General features: G+C 41.1%; 1 protein-coding gene across 1 annotated transcript in view; it reads right to left on the bottom strand.

Moving 5' to 3' along the window:
- LOC125739602 (NACHT, LRR and PYD domains-containing protein 12-like) overlaps window positions 1-21,905 on the bottom strand; it is a 926,911-nt gene that overhangs the window by 678,033 nt on the left and 226,973 nt on the right. Inside the window, exons 15-16 of the mRNA XM_049009876.1 lie at window positions 11,787-11,872; window positions 11,591-11,647 (exon numbers count right to left, since the gene is read on the bottom strand). Of these exons, the coding sequence (XP_048865833.1) occupies window positions 11,591-11,647; window positions 11,787-11,872 (143 nt within the window). The remainder of the gene's footprint in view (window positions 1-11,590; window positions 11,648-11,786; window positions 11,873-21,905) is intronic.

The following is a 21,905-nucleotide window of genomic DNA, read 5'->3' as shown; positions in this document are numbered from 1 at the left end:
AAGGGTCTACAAAATAAAATACGGTAAATGAAAATGTAAATATATGCATGTGAGTAAGTCTGGTAACATTAAGACGCGGCTTTCAAAAAATCCTAAAAGTTTGTGTGGTTTTGGAAAGGTGTGACCTCTGGGCTTGTTTCCTGTCCCCCCTCCCACTCTGTGTGAATTTTGCATGTTCCCCCAACATGAGTTTTCTCCCCAACCTTCAGAGACTGTAAACATGTGATCAGCCGATTGGATCTCTAAGCTGTCCTTAGTGTGTGATTGTGTGTGTGAGTGTGTGTGAGTCTGTGCTCTGCTATAAACTAGTATCCTATCCATCGTGTCCCCCGCCCTGTGCCACCTGGGACAGGCTCCAGGCTCCCCACCCCCCTGTACAGGATAAGCAGTCATTGAAATGTATTGGATACTTTTTCAGTATTTTATCTGTCTGTTCCTGGACCTGGCTGAAGCCTTATACTTTTGGTTTGGATTTGGTCTTTTAGTTTAGTAGTGATAATTAATCTAGAAAAAATACATAATTCCATTTTGGGAAGCTTCCTGCTTGTTTAGATGGCAAATTTATAAGTAAAATTAATACGTCCAAACCTGCTTACCTGACTCTCCTTCCTAAAACAATTACACTCTCCCCACACAGACGCAAACAAAAATGAGAAATATGACATTTAGAGTTTGTGCTTAATCTTCATGTGACCAATGTGAAAAACAAACCTGAGGACTGGCAGCACATATAAAGGCTCGTTCACAGGTTTGTACATCCCTGTGTAATACACCTGATACCATATAACAGCTAAACATTACACTGCCTTTGTGCTTTAAATCAGTGGCATCTCGGGAAAAATTCTAATCAAACATCAGCTTTTAAACAAACAAATTAATTCTCTGCATAATAGTTTTCTTGTAAAACTCTGCCTTCTACTTAATTTCTATCCTACAACATAAAATTGTCAGATTATAGGTTGTTTGATGAAAAAAAACAAAGACAGTAATAATAAAACTAATATAATTAAATAATTTAACTAAATACATGTTTGTTGTACGTATAATCTACCATTTTATTCTCCAACTCCAATGTTTGCCTAGTCTGCTCTACTCAGGAAGCTCCTCCCACTCTCACAAACACGACTGTGAGAGAAAACGGAAGTGAATTCCATTAGTGTTTGTGGTGAAATGGCAGAAGCCAGTGTCGCACTGGATCAGAAGCAGTTCAGCTGTCCAATCTGTCTGGATCTACTGAAAGATCCAGTGGCTCTTCCGTGTGGGCACAATTACTGCATGAGCTGCATTAAGAACTGCTGGAATCAGGAGGATCATGCTGGAGTTTACAGCTGCCCTCACTGCAGACAGACCTTCATACCCAGACCTGTTCTGGGCAGAAACACCATACTGGCTGAAGTGGTGGAGAAACTGAAGAAGACTGAAACTGCAGATGTGGAGTGTGACGTCTGTACTGGGAGAAAACACAAAGCTGTCAAGTCTTGCCTAGTGTGTCTGGTCTCCTACTGTGAAACTCACCTCCAGCCTCACTATGAGTCTCCAGCTTTTAAGAAGCACAAGCTGACTGATGCCACTGGACCTGAACAGCCCTGTGCTGTTTTTATACCTTCTGTCATCTCTATTGTACAATGAGGCTCTCTGGAGTCTCAAAAGGGGCCAATTGTAATTTACCATCCTCTTTTCTCTGTGTCACCAATAGAGCTCAGCACAGTCAGCAGTGGAGGACAGCGAGAGGATCTTCACTGAGATGATCCACTCCATTGAGAGAAGACGCTCTGAGGTGACAAACCTGATCAGAGATCAGGAGAAGGCTGTAGTGAGCCAGACTGAAGCAGGATATTGATGAACTGAAGAGGAGACACTCTGAGCTGGAGCAGCTTTCACACACAGAGGATCACATCCATTTCCTCCAGGTAACAGAACAGCTACTTTGGCAATAAGAAAACCAGAGCATTCAAATGGATGCATGTTCTCATTTGTATTTCAGCTAGTCTGTCATTGGTCAGATGTTAATGGTTAATTAGATTACAATGCAAATTTGTTTTGATGAAGCTGTTTAACCAGAATTTATTTCTGTAGAGGTGCCACAGTCTTTCTGTTACCCCTGAAGCTGGATTTGGACCCAGAATCTCTGTCAATCACCATTGGTATTTTGGGAATGTGAAGAAGGTGGTTTCTGAACTGATGGATCAACTGGAGAATGTTTGCAAAAAGAAAACGGCAGAGATCCATCATACAGGTTAGTAAATAAATACATTTTACAGTCTGTTCATGTAAATATAGACCATGCAGAGAGATTATGCAGTACAGTCAACCTCACGTTTGTGTGATAAGTCAGTTTCTGTTTTCAATATAACTAAGTCTTTGTGAAAACCAGTGAAAGAACTCCACATTCTACTGGCTACAAAACCAAGGTGACAGGAATCATGTTTATTCTATATTATGGAACCGAAAGATCTGTATCACATGGAATTTACAATGATTAGAAGGTTGTTCAACTGTTATTGTCCCTTGTAATGATAAATTCCTTCTGCTGCTGTCTCCACAGTGAGTGAAGTTCATCTCCCACAAGTAAATTCCTTTTACTCACATCCCTGTTTCTCTCTGTCTCCTTCCAGTTACCAAAGACACCGTCCTACCAGTATTAGTGCCCAGGACCAGAGCAGAATTCTTACACTGTGAGTCTGTTCACACACTCGCTTCTCTCTCCCTGTATGAGGTGGAGTGTGTTTTATTGTGTTTTATTGTGTTTTATTGTGTTTCGTTTTCTTCTGCTGGGGGAGCTTCTCTTTCTCTCTCCCGCTGCCTCCTGGTCTTGGTCCTTATTAATTAGTAAACTGTTTTTAGTAGTAAATTAGTAACTATTTTTAGGAAGGAGACTCAGGTAAGCAGGTTTGGAGTTATTAATTTGGCATCCAAACAAATAGGATGTTTGCCAAAATATAGTTATAGATTTTTTTTCTAGAACCATTAATTACCACTATTAAGCTAAAAGATCTAATATAAGTAAAATGCTTCAGCCAGGTCCAGGAACAGAAAGATGAAATAGTGAAAAAGGATCCAACACATTTCAATAACTGCTTATCCTGTACAGGGGGGTGGGGAGCCTGGAGCCTGTCCCAGGTGGCACAGGGCGGGGGACACGATGGATAGGATACTAGTTTATAGCAGAGCACAAACTCACACACAATCACACACTAAGGACAGCTTAGAGATCACAATCAGCTGACCACATGTTGACATTCTCTGAAGGTTGGGGAGAAAACTCACGTTGGGGGAGAAATCGTTTGGCTCTCAGCGGAGGTGGTCGCACTTCTCTCCCTCTCCGTCCCCTTATCTTCCCTGCTTCGCTCCTCTCGTCTCGTCTAGTCTACTGTCTTATACTTGAGAGACTCTCTCAGCCCTGCTCTCCAAACTACGAAAAATGATGGATTTGATCAGCTGGTCTCTCAACGCAATTGACACCATCTTCTCGACGAGAAGCCTAGGTTCGGGGGAACCTAACTGTCCGGCGGGAACGTATGCTGCTGGCTACACGATGGACGGATGGGAGCGGTGGAGGGTCGTGTGCCTGGCAGCTCTTTCCATGGAGGACATTGAAGACATCTACCTATTCGGAACCATGATTACAGGTATCATGCTGATTGGATTAGGCATTGCCCTGGTTTATCAAAGATTGAAGATGACGGTGACAGCCGCTCAAAGCCCCACTAGGCTGGCCGGAATGATTGATGGAGTGGGCAGAGCTGTTAGCACTCAGACTGTGAAACTGGATAACATCATGGAGAAGCTCAAAGCTTTGCAAAACTTATTGGATGGCAGAGACCAGCGTGGACATTAGCGTGGACATTAGTGGAGCTGGAAATTACAGCTTCTCGTACGGAAACCCAAACAACCCTATTCTATCAGGTTTTGGCTCCCCCCAATCAGCACTGGCCTCGGCCAAGGCCGCTGCTGAACTAACAACTCCCCCTGAAGAACAAGGCAGTGAGACTCTCTTGCATTCCTCTCCCCCGATCCCAAGGACTTACCGCACACTCCCCCCCATCCAACGCCTTCGCCGCTTCATACCCCCAGCGTGAACAGGCGGGTCTGTTGACCAGCGCCTCCATGGCTGCAGGACCGGATGGCTGTCTGTCTCTGCTGGACTACCTCCACCACCCCTTTTCCCTCACCCGTTGCAAGTCGTGTCATTTTTATGTTGTAAGGCGTAGTGACCATGTGCTTATGTTGCTGAGGTGTTTTTTTCGGTTCCCACAATGTCCTCCCCACTGGAGTACAGTCTGGGGGCTGTTTTTTTATTCTCCTCCTCTCTCCTCATGTTACTCTGTTTCTTTTCTTCTCTCTTCCCCTGTCTCCCGACCTGTCTACCCCCTACTGTGATGTTTGTGTATATGTATGGTCGGGTTGATGGCCAGTTTTTTCGCTGGTACTCGTGACTAGTGACATGGTATATTCCATCAGCAATAAAGGGTTTCATCAATCAATCAATCAATCAATCAATCCCACACCATGATCCCCCCTCCACCAAACTTTACACTTGGTACAATGCAGTCAGGTAAGTACCGTTCTCCTGGCAACCGCCAAACCCAGACTCATCCATTGGATTGCCAGACAGAGAAGCGTGATTGGTCACTCCAGAGAACACGCCTCCACTGCTGTAGAGTCCAGTGGTGGCGTGCTTTACACCACTGCATCTGATGGTTTGCATTGCACTTGGTGATGCAAGGCTTGGATGCAGCTGTACGGCCATGGAAACCCATTCCATGAAGTTCTCTTTACACTGTTCTTGAGCTAATCTGAAGGTTACATGAAGTTTGGAGGTCTGTAGCTAATGATTCTGCAGACAGTTGGTGACTTCTGCACACTGTGCGCCTCAGCATGCGTTGTCCCCACTCTGTGATTTTATGTGACCTACCACTTCACGGCTGAGTTACTGTTGTTCCCAATTGCTTCCACTTTGTTATAATACCACTAACAGTTGACCGTGTAATATTTAGTAGAGAGGAAATTTCACCGATAGACTTATTGCACAGGTGGCATCCTATCACGGTACCACGCTTGAATTCACCGTGCTCCTGAGAGTGACTCATTCTTTCGCAAATGTTTGTAGAAGCAGTCTGCATGCCTAGGTGTTTGATTCTATGCAACTCTAGCTATGGAAGCAATTGGAACAGCTGAATTCAATGATTTGGAGGGGTGTCCCAATACTTTTGGCAATATAGTGTATGTGGATGTCATGCAACAGTGGAATCGGACTGCTTTAAGTCTACAGTCCCTGACAAAAGTCAGGTCGCTTATCTATTTTGTAGAAACACCTGCTATTAACCTGACTTTTAATTAATCAATTGATGTTACAAATAGCTCATATGAAAAGCTAAAACCCTACCAAATGATGTTTAATGCATTGAAATGAAGTAGTTTCACTGAAAAAAGATTTATCATTTAATCAAGACAGAAAGGTCAAATTTTGGCAAGACAAAAGTTGTGTCGCCTATACAGAAATTGACCAAATGTACTGCAAATACAAAAATATGTCAGCAAATTAAGTAGTGGTGCTGTGAGATCCAAATTTAATATCTTGTATGACTTCCATGAGCTTGAAGGACTGCATCCATGCGGTTTGGAAAGGATTCATACAATTTATTGATGAAGTCATCAGGAATAGCAAAGAAAGCAGTCTTGCATGCCTCCCAGAGTTCATCAATATTCTTAGGTTTCATCTTCCATGCTTCCTCTTTCATCCTACCCCACACATGCTCAATGATGTTCATGTCTGCTGACTGGGCTGGCCAATCCTGGAGCATCTTGATCTCCTTCGCCTTGAGAAACTTTGATGTGGAGATGGAAGTATGTGATGGAGCACCATCCTGCTGCAGAATTTGGCATCTTTTATGGTTGGGAATATAAAAGGTAGCTAAGATTTCTTGGTATGTCAGACTATTGATGTTGCCTTCCACCCTGCAGATCTCTCGCACACCCCCATACTGGATGTAACCCCAGACCATGATTTTTACACCACCAAACTTCACTGTTTTCTGGGTGAATTTCGGATCCATGCGGGCTCCAGTAGGTCTCCTGCAATATTTGTGGCGACTGTGGTGTAATTCAACAGAAGATTAATCTGAAAAATCCACCTTCTGCCACTTTTCCAGCATCCATCCTTTTAGCAGGCTGTGGGCCTTGGCAAATGCCACACGGTTTTTCAATTGTCTTTTGTTTAGTGCTGGCTTCTGGGCACTGATTCGACCATGGAGGCCATTTTGAGACAGAATCCGACAAACTGTTCTGGTTGACACAGGGACTTCAGGTGACCAGGTCTCGTGGAGCTCTGCTGCAGTGGAAAATGGGCTGGCCTTGGATTTTCGAACCAACAAACGGTCCTCTCGAGCAGTTGTCTTGCGGGATCTGCTTGACCTGGGCTTGTCAAAAACATCTCCAGTCTCTTCAAATCTTTTTTTTATCCTCTGTACTTGACGCTGAGACACATTGAAGGTGTCTGCCACATCAGCGGTGGATCCGGTCTTCAGCCTCTTGATGATCAACACTTTACTCTCAGGGTGAATCTTAGGCATTTTGGCAGAGGTCTAGTTGCAGTTGATGTGAAGGTCTAGTGTAGTGGGGTTCTTTTTATACACACCTGAGACCTAATTGATCCATTATTAGTCACAGGTGAAGCTCATATGACAAGGCGACAACACTTATGTCTTTGAAAAAATTGACTCAATGGGCTTTACCAAGCTTTGAATATTAGAATACTTTTTGACAGTTTCGTTTTGCACTGAAACATTACTACAAAAGCTGTTGGGAATAAAATGAGCCATTTCTTGTAAAAAAATCTTGATTAGAAATATATTTCAGCGGCACTTGAGGTCAATTTGTACACAAGCGACAAGACTTTTGTCAGGGACTGTAGTTTATGTAACCTGGTATTTTATGGATTGTATTTTTTAAAATATGATGTAAATGAGCTTAAATGATTTAATTAAAGTTAAACAAACCATAAACAAAATGTTAACAAAAATGACCACACAGAATGATCATACTGTTGGTTGGTATTCATATTTTTATATCATATTTTTATAACAGATAATTCAACATGAAATAAGAATGAGCTAAAAAGCTATATTACATAAATTATTGGATGCCATTTAAATTACTTATTTATTTACATATGTACATATGCATTTGCTTGAGAATGACTAGAAATGTCTTTACAGGGTGAAAAGTTTGGAAACAAAACAAATTATTATTTAGATGCTCAGTGTATCAGTGATGCAACTGATATAATTTTGCAAGAGGCCAATAGCTCATCACCAGAGGAAGGAGAGGGACGTCAGAGTAAGAATCCACCTTTCTACTGTGTTCAGGGGTATATCTGTATTACTGCAATGCCACTGTGAGTGTTTTGTGGGACACATTGCATCTAATAATCTTATTCCTAAATTGTGTGGATTTTAAAAGAAGAAAGTTTGACCAAAATATAAAGTAAATCATTTGGTCTTTTGGAATCACATGTATTGCAGCATAGATTATCAGGCATGTAGTGAAATCAAAATGCTGTCCACATTGGTTTTAATAAAAAATTGAAACGCTGCAGTCAGAATATCAACTTAACTGTCCATTCTCGTTGTTGCTAAATATGCATGTTTTTTTAAGACTTCACCAAGAGTTAAGATTTTTATTTTAGACTATTTTTATCAGGTTAATGTTTTATTGTGCGTAAAATAATGACTGTATCTGTTAACCATATCTGACGTGTTGTGATGCGGATGTTAACTGAGGGACCGCAGCGTCTCACGTGCTGCGACCGACGGGAAACCCGCAGTTACCTCAGGGCGGCAGTAGGGGGCGGACGTGAGGTTAAGCTGTCAAAAGTTAAACCGTATTTTTTTGGGAGAAAGAATGTGTTTCGCTTTACTTTTAATTACTTGTGCAATTATTTACTTAGTTGTAAGGACTTAGTTAGGCTTTTAATGACTATTTTCCGGTGCTTAATGGGGTCAGAGAGACGCCATTTGATAATTAGCTTGTCGATTGTCAAATGTAGCAGTTCACAGGTTTAGTTAGCAAATTTTTATTATTGTTTGTATTTTGATCATTTAATCTAACGTGTGTTACTGATGTGATTTATGACTTTTGCTTTTAACTCTACGGATATTTATTGCTTTCGCTGTTATGTCTCCCGTTTCCTTTTACATGGTTATTATAAATGCTGATTTAATCCAATCGTGTCAGTGAAATTACAGTAAAGTGTATTTGTTTAATTATATTCTGTTTCACGTTACTCAGTTACCTCACTTATGCTTTGAGCAGCGCTGAACCAGGACATTAATATGATAGAAGAGTAAGCCTTTATTGTCAGTGTACAGGCAGAAAATACAATATATAGAGAGAAATATATAAAATGTACACATAAGGGCAGGGGAAAAGCCCCCCCAATCATCAGGCTTATATTTCATTACATTTTATTTTATTCATAATCAGAATTCACTCTATTGGTACAACTGCATTTACTATGAATTTGGTCATTTTGCATGAGTTTGGCAAACTGAACAAACATTCATTTATTTCCGTCTAACATACGTCATACTTCAGACTAAAAAATGTTATACTGGTTATAAAGCAGAGATTTTACCTTTTTGCCGTGGAGAAGCAGCGACATGTGACACTCTGATAAGGTATAAATGATTCCTCCAGCACACAGTGAGCTATCCCAGCATGCACAGCGACACGGAGGAGTTTGGATCATAAACCCAAAACCCTGGATAGAGGGGTTCAGTGAATGAGGAGGTGAAGCTGTACAGGAGGGTCAGTCCATCAGAGGAGACTCTGTAGAAGGACAGAGTACCAGCCGCCTGGTCCAGATACACTCCTACTCTGGGGGAGTCTGAGGGCTTTATGGGTATGAGAGTCTCTTTATTATTGTGAGAGACAGAGTAACTGTCAGGAGAGCAGATCAGCATCCATGACTTGTTATTGTGTCCAAGCCCACAGTCATCACTCCCTCCTTTCCTCCCGATTCCTTTATAAGTCACTGCTATCCAGGCTTCATCTCCACTCCACTCAGCCTCCCAGTAACAGCGACCAGTCAGACTCTCTCTGCACAGAACTTGGGGCCAGAAGTCAAATCTCTCTGGATGATCAGGATATGGCTGCTCTGCCCCCCATTTCACGATCCTGTTCGCCCCTGACAGAGACAGTTCTCTGTTTGCTGTGTTGGGGTCCAGCGTCAGCTGGCAGGAGTCTGTAGGCAAGAGGAAGAGCGATTAATCCCATGACGAAGCCCAGCATCTCCATCATTATCACTGTCACACCTCACACACTCACTAACACAGAACTCGCTCCAATACACACATTTTATTCCCAATATACTCATGTAGCCGCCCGAGTTTAAGGCGCTCCAGCTGCCCCCTGCGCTGTGAGACACGCCGCGCTGAGAGACTCGCTGGGGACCCAACTGCACTTTAGCCCGCGCTCTATTATTCGGTACGATACATAAAATATAAAAACGAAGCAGGAATTCAAGTATGTGAAATACCTCAGGAAATGTCGGACGCCGCGCGACGCCGGCGGGAAGACGCGCCGAAATGTTGCGCATGCTAAATTAATAGCCTTAATTACAGGTAAATGAAATTATAAACAGCATTAATAAAACATGTTAAACATTAAATTGTACCACAAAGAGTACCACTAGAAGTTAATTTGTTTTTACGTCAAAATAAGAACTTCCTTCAAACCGCTTCGGACACATATCCTCCTCCAGCAGCGTGCAGAGCCGACTAGTGATGTGTCGGTCGCGAACGAGCCGCTGAAAAGATCCGGATCCGGAGAGAGAGACATTTTTATAAAGCAAAACGCCTCCGCGGCTCAGCGCTCCATGCAGCTCTGACTGTGTTTGAAGTTTGTGTTAATGGCGCGTGAGCCGCGCGACAGATCACGTGATGAGTCAGACGGGGGGGGGGGCGGTGCGCTTGCTGATGGTGTACAGGTACAGAGCACGAGGGAGGAAGAGGAGGAGAGAAAGAGGGAGTGCGGTGCGTGAATAATAGGCAAGATGAGTGATAGTCGGACACGCGAAGCGGCATTTGGATGCATTTTAATAGCTATGATAACTCAAAGGCAGATGCACAGTTTGCAAGATGAAGCTGTCATTTCGAGCAGGATCCACAAACAACCTTCACAGACACTTAGGAACTGCGCATCCAACACTTAAGATGGAAGGAAAAAGACAGGCTAGCGTGCCTGCTACTGCCAGAAGGCGGATCAGCCCATCTAAGCTGAGGCATTTTCTGCGCCAAAGGAAATGTTAAAATGTTACACTGTTAGAAAGGTGATAGATAGTTATTGTAGTGGACAGAACCTAAAACTGTTGGATGCTGGTGTTTTGCACGTTGTAATTAATTTATTATTTTTAAATTATGATTTGTTATTTATGTTATTTTACTCTTATGAATAGATGAAAGACAAAAACAGATTTTCCACTTACATAATGTTCAATACACATGTAGTAGTGTTTGAGGTTTTTACATTTCATATTTTTTATACCAAACATAATGTGAAATTATATTACTGAGGAAATCATGAGGTTTACTACAGATATCAATCATGCATCAAAACAGAGCTGAATCTGGCTGAGTCAGAAGTAATAAAATGAAGAGTCATTTGGGAGCCGGAAGAGCCGACTCTACATGGTGAGCTGAGCCAAATGATCCGACTCACTAAAAAGAGCCGGAATTCTCATCACTAGTGCAGACTGAGGAGACGTTCGGTGTCACAGCCAGTTTGGGGAGATTACGGGTGCTGTCTTTGGACAATACTAACAAATCTCAAAACAGTACTACTACAGAAGTTCCCAGACTCCCATTGTTATTTAAGAAAGTCGTCATCTTTAAACCCAAAAAAATAAAAAATAAAAAAAGCAGACACACGTCACAATAATTGTGTGCATGTTTTCATAAAGTAGTATTGACAGTGTTAAGAATAAAAACATGCAAACAAACTTACATTTCTGGACCCCTGGTCTGGTCCTGCACTCTCCACTGTGGTCCACACTATAGCAGAAGCAAAATGACATAGTGCTGCTGTATCCATTTATTTAATTGTTGCATTTTCTCCACATGCACAAGTCTATAGCAGGACAGACACACATTCTGTACTCACTTAAGTTTTTCCAGTTTACAGCTGGGATCCTCCAGTAGAGCAGAGAGCAGCTTCACCCCTGAGTTTCCTGGGTGATTGTAGCTCAGGTCCAGCTCTCTCAGGTGTGAGGGGTTTGACCTCAGAGCTGAAGCCAGGGAAGAACAGCCTTCTTCTGTGACTCTACACAATGACAGCCTGCAGAGAGACAGACAATATCTCTTCAATAAATAAAAACACCTCACCATTATGAGTATTGCTTTTATGTAAATGTGACGACTTCAATGAAGCTTTCAGCAATTACACAATACAGTGTGGAATACGCAGTAATATTGACCTCAGTATCTCCAGTGTACAGTGTGAATCCCCCAGTCCAGCAGACAGCAGCTTCACCCCTGAATCCTGCAGGTCATTGTCACTCAGGTCCAACTGTCTCAGGTGTGAGGGGTTTGACCTCAGAGCTGAAGCCAGGGAAGAACAGCCTTCTTCTGTGACTCTACAGCCTGACAGTCTGCAGAGACACAGACAATATCTCTCCAATAAATAAAAACACCTCATCACTAGGAGTATTATTTGTAAGTAAATGTGATGACTTCAATAAAGCTTTCAGCAATTACACATTACAGTGTGGAATACGCAGTAATATTGACCTCAGTATCTCCAGTGTACAGTGTGAATCCCCCAGTCCAGCAGAGAGCAGCTTCACCCCTGAATCCTGCAGGTCATTGTTACTCAGGTCCAGCTCTCTCAGCTGAGAGGAGTTTGATCTGAGAGCTGAAGCCAAAACTTCACAGCATGTCTCTGTGAGTCTACAGCTGTCCAGCCTGGAAAAGGATACGTGTTAAGATATAAATACATACACCACACACAGATATATCAAATAAAATATCGAAATAAACATTTTTAGTACAATAAGACATGCAGCATATAGCTGAAAAATCAGTTATTTTGCTGTTTCCTTGTCCTATAGTCAGAAACGCAAATAGTTTTTACTTGACACTCCCCAGCCGAGACAAACCTGCTGTTTAATGACCTTACAGGGTGAGTTACCCTGAGACTCTGTAATATATGCATAAGTATTTTTATAAAGCTCTGAGCAACGCTGGGGCTCAGTGATCAGCACTACAGCCGACCCAGGGGTTCTAGGGTTTTGGGTTCAGTTCCTGCCTCTGACATGTGTAAGTGTACATGTTTATGTGGGAGTTGAATGTCAAGAAGAGCTTAAGTTTATAAAAAATCATATTTTTTTATATGACTTTTGAATTGCTGACACCATGACTGAAATCCTTATTTTCTGTGTTGCTGTACCTGAGAACCTGTTAAATTTCCAAAACACTAATCAGACAGTTATCAATCCTGTCAGCTAGGGATGAAATAGTGATGCTTTATCCATCCCCCTGATAAAATAGTGCTGTCGCCTCTCTGATCTTGCTCTCTCTGATACACACATACAGGTCAGAGCGCAGGGTTGGCCAGCATCCAGCCCCCTGAAGCTGGGGGGTAAGGGCCTTGCTCAAGGGCCCAAAACCAGCATTACTCTACCGGCCAGGTATTTAAACCGGTGACCTTCTGTCCACAGGCACAGAGACCAAACCCACTGAACCACACACCACACCAAGAATGTTAAAAAATATACATATCCTGTAGTATCCAGAATTAAAAAGAATTTCTGGGTGTCTATATAAATACACTCTAATTGTTCTGATGAGATGAAAATGCAGTATCATGAATAACATCTGTACTTCTTTAGCAACAGACGGACGTAAGATCACTTACAGAGCTGTCCTAGATTTCTTGATCACAGGCAGCAGCCTCTGAAGACCTTCATCTGATCTGATGTATTTCTTCAGATCAAACACATCCAGCTCCTTATCTGACATCAGTAACACAAAGGCCAGAGCTGACCACTGTGCAGGTGAGAGGTCTGCTGCTGAAAGGCTTCCTGAACTCAGGTATCCTTGTACTTCCTTTACAAGAGAATTGTCACCCAGTTCATTCAGGCAGTGGAACAGGTTGATGGTCCTTTCTGCAGATAAATTCTCCTGAATTTTCTCCTTGATGTACTGGGCTGTTTCCTTAATGTTATGTGACCTGAGTCTTGTATCTCCCAGTAGTTTTTGTAACAGAATCTTACTGGAGTCTGTTGAGAGGCCAAGGAGGAAGCGGAGGTAGAGGTCCAAGTGTCCATTCTTGCTCTTTAATGCCTGATCCACTGCAGTCTTCAGCAGGTCATCTGATAAGTTTGTCAGAAACACATATAAAGCAGCGAGATACTCCTGGATGCTCAGATGCACAAAGCAGTACATCTTCTTCTGGTACAACCCATACTCCTCTTTAAAGACTTCTGTGCACAATCCAGAGTAAACTGAAGCCTCTGTGACATCAACACCATTCTCTGTCAGATCTTGCTTATAAAATATGAGATTGCCTTTCTCAAGGCTGTCAAAACCCAATTTACCAAGTTTCAAAAGGAATTCCTTGCTGTATTCCTTGAGCTTGGTTTTATAGTTTTTCATATACTTGTCATTTTTTAAACTCGCCTGAAAGATCAGGAAGTGCGTGTACATTTCAGTCAGAGTCCTTGGAATTTCTCCCTTCTCAGTCTCACTAAAAAGCCTTTCAAGGACTATGGCTGAAATCCAGCAGAACACAGGTATGTGGCACATGATGAAGAGGCTCCTTGATGATTTCACATGTGTGATAATCCTGTTAGCCAGGCTCTGATCACTAAATCTCTTCCTGAAATACTCCTCCTTCTGGGCATCACTGAACCCTCGTATCTCTGTCACCTGGTGGACACACTCAGGAGGAATCTGATTGGCTGCTGCTGGCCGGGAGGTTATCCAGAGGAGAGCGGATGGAAGCAGATTCCCCTTAATGAGGTTAGTCAACAGCACATCCAGTGATGTTTTCTTTGTTACATCAAAGCAGCTCTCATTGTTCTGAAAATCTAGAGGAAGGCGACATTCATCCAGACCATCAAAGATCAACAGAAGTTTGTACCTACACAGCACAGTGGATTCAAGCAATTTCAGTTCTGGGAAAAAGTGGTGAAGCAGATCAGTCAGACTGTATTCATCCTTAATCAAATTCAGGTCCCGGAAAGGAAGAGCAAATATGAAGTGAATGTCCTGGTTTGCTTTTCCTTCTGCCCAGTCAAGAATAACTTTCTGCACAGAGACTGTTTTCCCGATACCTGCGACCCCTTTTGTGAGTACAGTTCTGATAGGTGTCGCACGTCCATGTAAGGGTTTAAATATATCATTGCACTTGACTGTAGTATCTTCTGTTACCCTTTTCTTGGATGCTGTTTCAATCTGTCTCACTTCATGTTCATCACTGACTCCTCCAGCTCCCCCTTCAGTTATGTAGAGTTCTGTGTAAATCTCTTTGAGAAGTGTTGGCTGTCCTTCCTTAGCTTTCCCTTCAAATACACACTCAAATTTCTGCTTCAGATTACATTTGATTGTGCGCTGATACTGTGACAGAAGATGCCCTGAAATGAAATGAGAGCTTTTCAAAAAACATTTTTTACTTATTTAAGCCAAATTCAATTAAATAAATGATAAACTGAAATGTAAACACATTTTTTAGTAAACTCTTTTTCTGCAGAAAATTAAACACACACTGAATGAGGTACAGCTCTTACTCTTCTCCAGTTTGTCAGCGAGATCATTTTGCTCCATGTTCCTCAGGATGTACAGTGTGATCTTCAGAGCTCCCTCTCTACCACAGGTCTTCTGCATCTGACCATCACTGTCCAGGTCATTGTCCTCCTCCAGCTGAGGCTCAGAGCATTCTGGGTCATTCTGATCCAGGTACCTTTTGAATTTCATCAGCTCATCCTTCAGAAACATTTGAGCTTTTTCCTCCAGTAACTGAAATGAACAGTTACAGTTTAATTATCGTCACTCCAGGCACCATATCTTTTCATTTGTGAATTATGCTGCATTCAATTTCATCCCAATTCCAATTCAGAGTTCCTAGTGTGAAACTTCAACTGGAAGCCTGAAGTCAGAATTCCAACTCGAGAAGTTGGGGAAACCTACAGAACTTCGACTGCAGAATTCAAAATGGCTACTTTATATCATTAGAAGTTAAAGCTGTAGTTTTGCAGTGTTTTTTAGCAGTTATGTAATATCTGTTGCTCATTAAATTGGTTGTACACACCGCTTTCTGTGGACGTGTTGCGATGGTGTTTTTATGTGTAAAATATCACGTAATGTGTTATCAACTGGTACTGCTAACAATGGCTAAGAATTAAAATGGCTTGAACAGGAGCCCGTTTCAGAAAGCGGGATTTCTTACTTAGCCGAATAACTGATAAAGAACAATAAAATAACTTAAGGTTAACTTGGGTGTGACGTCATTCCTAGTTCAGACTTCAGATTTCCGAGTTAAATGGAACACAGCATTAGTTGTAAATATCTTCTCTTTGACAGGATGAACTACTAATTGTACATCTGTAGAAGATATATGTCAAATTAGATAAAATTTAATGTACTTCAGTAATAAATGCACACCTTGAAGATGGATGATAAGTCTCCTTTATCCACTGTATTCACTCGGTCCCTGTGAATAAAACACAAATATCCAATTATTATATTGTTATTTAAACAGATGTAACTGCCATCCACATTCTGAGCTCATTTCATTAAGGTGGCTTCCTGACATCATCAGCTTGCTTATGATAGTATAAGAGAAGCAGTGACACCTAGTGGCAGCACAGAGAGACAGCAGGTAGCAGCCAGGAGAGACGGTTTGGCATGTAGCTCCCAGTCACTCAATGACATTGACTGGTTACTTCTTGTAAACTGTTTAACATGATTTCAAACAGATTTCAACTTAATTACCATAACTATTGGGTTATGGAATCTGGGAGGGGACAGCCCTGGCTCCTGCAATTTAGGGACCCCCAGCTGATCTTGTTTTTTTTTTTTTTTTTTTTTATAAAAAAAATACATAGATCAAATGTTCACACCGAACCATTTATGTAATAATTTTGATTACAATAAAATGTATAATAATATAACAATATACAAATTTTGGATGATATCACCTCCCCCCCCCCAGCAGCACTCCTGTTTCCCTTCTGCCTCCCAAAGCAGCTCGCTTAACCCCAAAGGGATTTACTCTGTCCCTTGTTTCCAGGGTTACCCCTCTAGTCAGTTTCTCTCTCACAAGCGTTGTCCCTGGTCCCAGGTTCATAGCTCCTTAGTTCTGTTTCTTAATTGTTAGTTAATTCCACCTGTGTCCCGTTTCCAGTGTCTGCTCTGATTGGTTGATTGTTTTGAGTCCTCACACCTGCCTTTTGTTAGTCCCCATGATCTGTGTATTTTAGTTCCTGCCTGTACTCAGTTCCCTCTGTTGGTCATTGTATCATATGCTGTTGATCATGTGCTTTGTTTCTGTGTGTATTGGATTCCTCTGTAGTTATTTTCCCCCCTTAGTTCTGCTCCCCGAGTTGCCCTGGGGGGTATTTTCCGTACGTTGCTTAAATCATCTGAGATCAGATGCCTCATCTTAGGCGACAATGACGGTGAAACTATAAAATATGTGTGTGTTTAATTTTATGCATATGAAATGTAGGAAATCTTTAATATTTATAAAACATCCCTTTTGAAGCTAATAAGAAGGCAGATAAAACCTTTGCAAATTCTGAGTAATGAGAATATTAGTGTGATTTTTAAATTCTTTATAGAACTGTAATTTTATCATGTATACATTACCTGCAATGCCATAAAATGTCTCTTTAATTGCCTGCAATCGACCTGAAGGAAATATTTCAGGTCCAAACAGACTTTGCGAATTGCCTGGCAAACTGTACTCTTTGATATATTTCCCGCATTGCCTTCAGTATACAAAAAATATCTCATGGCAATGCACACTGTCTGTGTGGCTGTGAGAGCCTGACTTCACCTAGTTGGACTTCTACTATACGGAGCTAATAAAACTGTAAGATATAATATTCCATCTCGGCTGAAGCTGTATCGTTCGAAAAAAATATCATCCGGCAACAATAAAGCATTTTGCCGATCGTGCAAAACCCTCTCAATCTGAAATTCCCTTCTTATTATTTGTGCACCGATTGGTCGGTCATCCATGAATGGCGAGGGCATGACCGAACGGTTTTCCATACATGGGCACTGATTAAGTGTGTGAGGTAATCCTTGTTTACATAGAACAAACCTGGGGCCTGTACTCCGAAGTGGGGTTACTGGCTTTTCAGGGTAACTTGTCAGATTTAAGGTAGTCTGGGCAAAATGTAAGTGAACGAATATGAAGTCCATTTAAACGGTGGTACCTTAAATCCGACAAGTCAGTAACCCCGCTTCGTAGTACAGGCCACTGCTCCGAGCAGGTTTGAGGATTTGGATGTGCTGCTATGACAACACATCCAGCAAGGGTTTCGAAAAACCGACAGATCCAGGATCATGCCAAATCTTCCAACAATTACATCCGGCTAAACGAGTAATGCATGTACAGAAAACACCCCCCTGCTCTTTACTAGTGTCCCCATGTGTTTTGTTGTTATGGCCTTTTGACCCCTCGTGGTTCCCTTATTTTCTGGTCTATGTTGTTATAAATAAACCCCTGTCATGTTGGAGCCGCACTGTGGATCGTCATCCTTTCCTCACCTGCACCATCCCCCGATCCAATGATAACTAGCTAATCAGTAACAGGCTCTGTTCCATTAAACATGTTCAAACTGAAGCCTCAGTCTGAACAGAGCTAAAGAGCCCATGAGAATCTATTTATTATCAAAGCAGAAACATCCGTCCCAGAAGAAGACAATCTATTGTCCAGTCATGCTTAATCATTATAGAGCAGTAGCTCTTTTCCAGCTGCAGGCTGAGGACTGACATTTAAAATTCACTTTTCAATCTACCACCTAATTCCAGTTCACAAGAAGTCAGTCTTTACAGTGATGCTCAGACTTTAACCTCAGCCGTGATTTAAACAGAAAACAGACAAAAGTTCTGTTTAAATTTTCAAAGACAATGGGATTTGCAAAAGGTACGGAGCCTGGGAGGGACATGTGACTAAAAAAGATAAACATTTGCGAGATCTCGCATCACATTAATAACTGTATTCTGTCTGTTTGAAATACAAAAGATGGAATTTTGGCCTATTTATCGTCTAATAAGTATAAACGTAAACTATACAGACATGTCCAGTTAAGTATATTTAAGCATTAAAGTTTGGAGGACAATGCACACCATATAACTTTCATATATGTGTTCTTCTTATACACATTCATTTATTAATGTCCATTCACTGCCAGTGACTGTAAGAAAGACAGCTGGACTTTATTGACCATAAAGTCTACACAACACCACTGAAATATTCATTAAAAATTCAACCGTACATAAATCTGAAAATGGGTGTTGTTCACTTTTGTAGAGAGACAAGGCACATGGAAAACTGAATAAAGTTCATTTTACCGCGGTGCCAGAGTTAAGGTTTAAACCCGAACCCACTTTCGTGTTTTTCTGCCTGATATTCTCGATTGATGATGTATACATGTATGGAAATGGAATTTCAACACCGAGGTAAAGTTAGCTTTACAGTATATGTAGTTTTCCGGCTGTAATATCTTTCAATGTGTTTTTATATGTATATATTTCTATGTTTGTGTGCTCACAAATATTGACATTTGTCTTGCTTAAACTCACTGGTGGTGAATTAGTATGAATAAATGAGTATAAAAACTCATAATATGAAAGTTACATGGTGTGCATTGTTGTAATGCTTAAATATAATTAACTGGACATGTCTGCATCGTTTACGTTTATACTTATTAGTCAATAAATAGGCCAAAATTCCATCTTTTGTATTTCAAACAAACACAGCACAGTTATTAATGTTTTGTTATATCTCACAAATGTTTATCTTTTTTTCCTCCCATGTCCCTCCCGGGCTCCGTAGAAAATTTAAAAAAAAAATTGAAGTTGAAATTATTTTTTCTTGTAGCTTGTGTGTGCCTGTATGTCATTTGACTGAGAGTCTGAGTGTTATAAACAATGTTTAAATGTAGATTTACCTTTGATCTGCAGGAAAATGTCCCTTTCTGAAGGTGATTAGGTGGTCCATTGACTGGTCACTCTTCATGGAAACACAGCTGGGTACAGGTGAGCCTGATCTCTCCATCAGGACACTGTGGACAGTGAGAGGAAAGATCCTCATTATATAAATATAATTCATATGTGGACAGGGACACATTAAACCTTCAGCTGTTTAACCTCCTGCTCTGTCTTCCTGTACTTTGATATGCTGTGAAGCTCTTGATGCAAACATGCTTGTTTACATTTAGCTTTAATATGAAATAAAGTATTTACCTAAAATGAAGATCCCATTATGAAAGGTTTAGTATCATTGTTACAATCTCCGTTACTAGGCTTGTCTGTTGTTGCTTGATATAAATTTAGCCTTAAATGGGATCCCCACGGTAAATTTCACCAAGTTACCAATAACCAATACCAGACCGACTACTGTACTGAATACGAATAACATTTTCCGATATGTTATGAAGGGGGGGGGGGGGGATGCGGAGACTGAAAATATAAACTTTATTTTAGTATATTCAGAAAATCACCTCGCGCCATACAGGTGTGGAAAATTGGAGAATCAGCGCTAGGTGGCAGCAGAGGACCGAGTCCAGCAATACAATTAAATGTAAATTCTTGAAGGAAATTAAATTTCATAAACTTCATAAATGATAAACATAAATCATCTACCCCACGGAGCAGGGATCAGTTAATTTTCCAGGAAATGAATTAAGTTAAGACAAATAGAGTAATCTTTCAAAAATGCTGGAACGTTAATTTTTTTATGACCGTATGTAAAGCAGTACAAACACACAGGTTCTGGCTTACCTCTCAGTTCTATTTGTTTTACACTCCGCAGGGGGGGGTCATTTCAGAAGCAGCTCCCCCCATTTTTGTGTCGATCTAGACCAGATGACTGACGCTGGAGCCTCTATGAACACGAAGGGTAAATAGTAACATACATGCATAATATCTAGTAGGTACTTCTTAATGTAATAGGTGTGGTCGCTATATATAGTTGTGTATATATATGTGATTTTATATGACATAAGATAAGCTATATAATATACTCCCAAATATAGCTTTTTTAAAAGATGTATCTGTTGACTAAAATCTTACCTCGAAATACAGACTCTTATCCGCGTTTATTGACAAAATGGAGAGTCAGGCATTACAATACTTTCACTTTCATTTACAAACAGTAAATGCTGCGTATCAAACGCGGAAGCGGTCTAAGCAGAAATGGACGCGGACTCAGTGGCCAGGCGTAGGATTTTTGGGGATATTATCCATGTCACTTAATAACAAGTAACAATAAGAGAAAGGAGACAAGCTCCCGCCGCCAACTGATTTTGTTTATAATAGCATTGATAACTACAGTGGAGATCGAAAGTTTGGGCACCCCTGATAATTTTTATGCTTTGCCTTTATGAATCACTGGTTGTATGGATCAGCAATTTCAGTTAAATATATCATATAGCAGACGAACACAGTGATATTTTAGAAGTGAAATGAAGTTTATAGGATTTACAGAAAGTGTGCAATAATTATTTAAACAAAATTAAGCAGGTGCATACATTTGGGTAGCCTTGTCGTTTCATTGATTTGAATACTCTTAGCACTAATTATTGGAACACAAAAATTTGTTTGGTACGCTCATTGGCCCATGACCTACATCAAGGGCGTAGATTTGCTCTGGACATTGGTGGGGACCTAGGACTCCACCCCCCCCCCCCCATCCCCCATCCCCTGCCCCACCCACCAACCCCGCCACCCCAACTCCGTCCACGGAATGCATGTTTTTTTTAATATGCTGCAAAATGCAAAATCACTTTACATTAATACTAGCAATGCTTCGATTGATATTAATCCACTCGAAATGCAATTCATTAAGTTAAATTAAGGAATAGTGTAATGTCAAAGGAATGTTTAATAACTGACAAAAAGATAGTTTAATAAAGACTATTTATTGAGCCATAGTGCAAATGAAACATCTCAAACATCTGTATATATAAAAGTAGATTACATCTAAACATGAACTACTGTTAGGTACCACACAACAGCTCAATGCCTATTGCTCCTATATGAAGGAGCCAAAAACATGCCTTCGCCTCTCGTTAACAGAAATAAACTGCTGGCATATTTGTCTGACATCAATACTGTCCAGACTGTTCTGGTGGACATAGCATACAGCAGCATTGTTCAATCTCATTTGTGTCATTGTTGATCTGAGCCAGGTTTTTAGTCTCCTGAGAGAACTGAAACTCCTTTCAGCTTCAGCTGATGACACCGGGGTAACTAAAAGCCGTCTGACAAGGGTTTCAATGTGATCAAATAGCCCCCTCACCTCCACTGGCATTCCTCTCATGATAGTAGCCACTTCTGTACTAGATTTGAAATTGTATTTGGACTTGAACATGGCTAGCTGAACTTTTAGAGTCTCCCTGTTAAGTTCTGGATACTGATCAGCAATATCATCCACCTCTCCTGTGAGAAGAATGTCTTCCAGCCTGTTCAAGACACCTAGATCTGGTTGGTTAAACCTCTCCTGAAACTGGACATCAACACAATCCAACAATTTGTAAAACTCTGCTCTGTAATACTCTTCAGGTGACTTGTGAGTGTGCTGGCTAGCCCCACCGGTATATCTCCTTGATGTTTGTCTTTGGTGAGGCATCTGAATGGGTTCAATGCCAAGAGAGTCCACCATTTTCACTGCAT

This window comes from Brienomyrus brachyistius, chromosome 4 (assembly GCF_023856365.1).
Source record: "Brienomyrus brachyistius isolate T26 chromosome 4, BBRACH_0.4, whole genome shotgun sequence".
Lineage (NCBI taxonomy): Eukaryota > Metazoa > Chordata > Actinopteri > Osteoglossiformes > Mormyridae > Brienomyrus > Brienomyrus brachyistius.
Note: the sequence above shows the minus strand (reverse complement) of the source record. Positions and strands in the feature narration are given on the sequence as shown.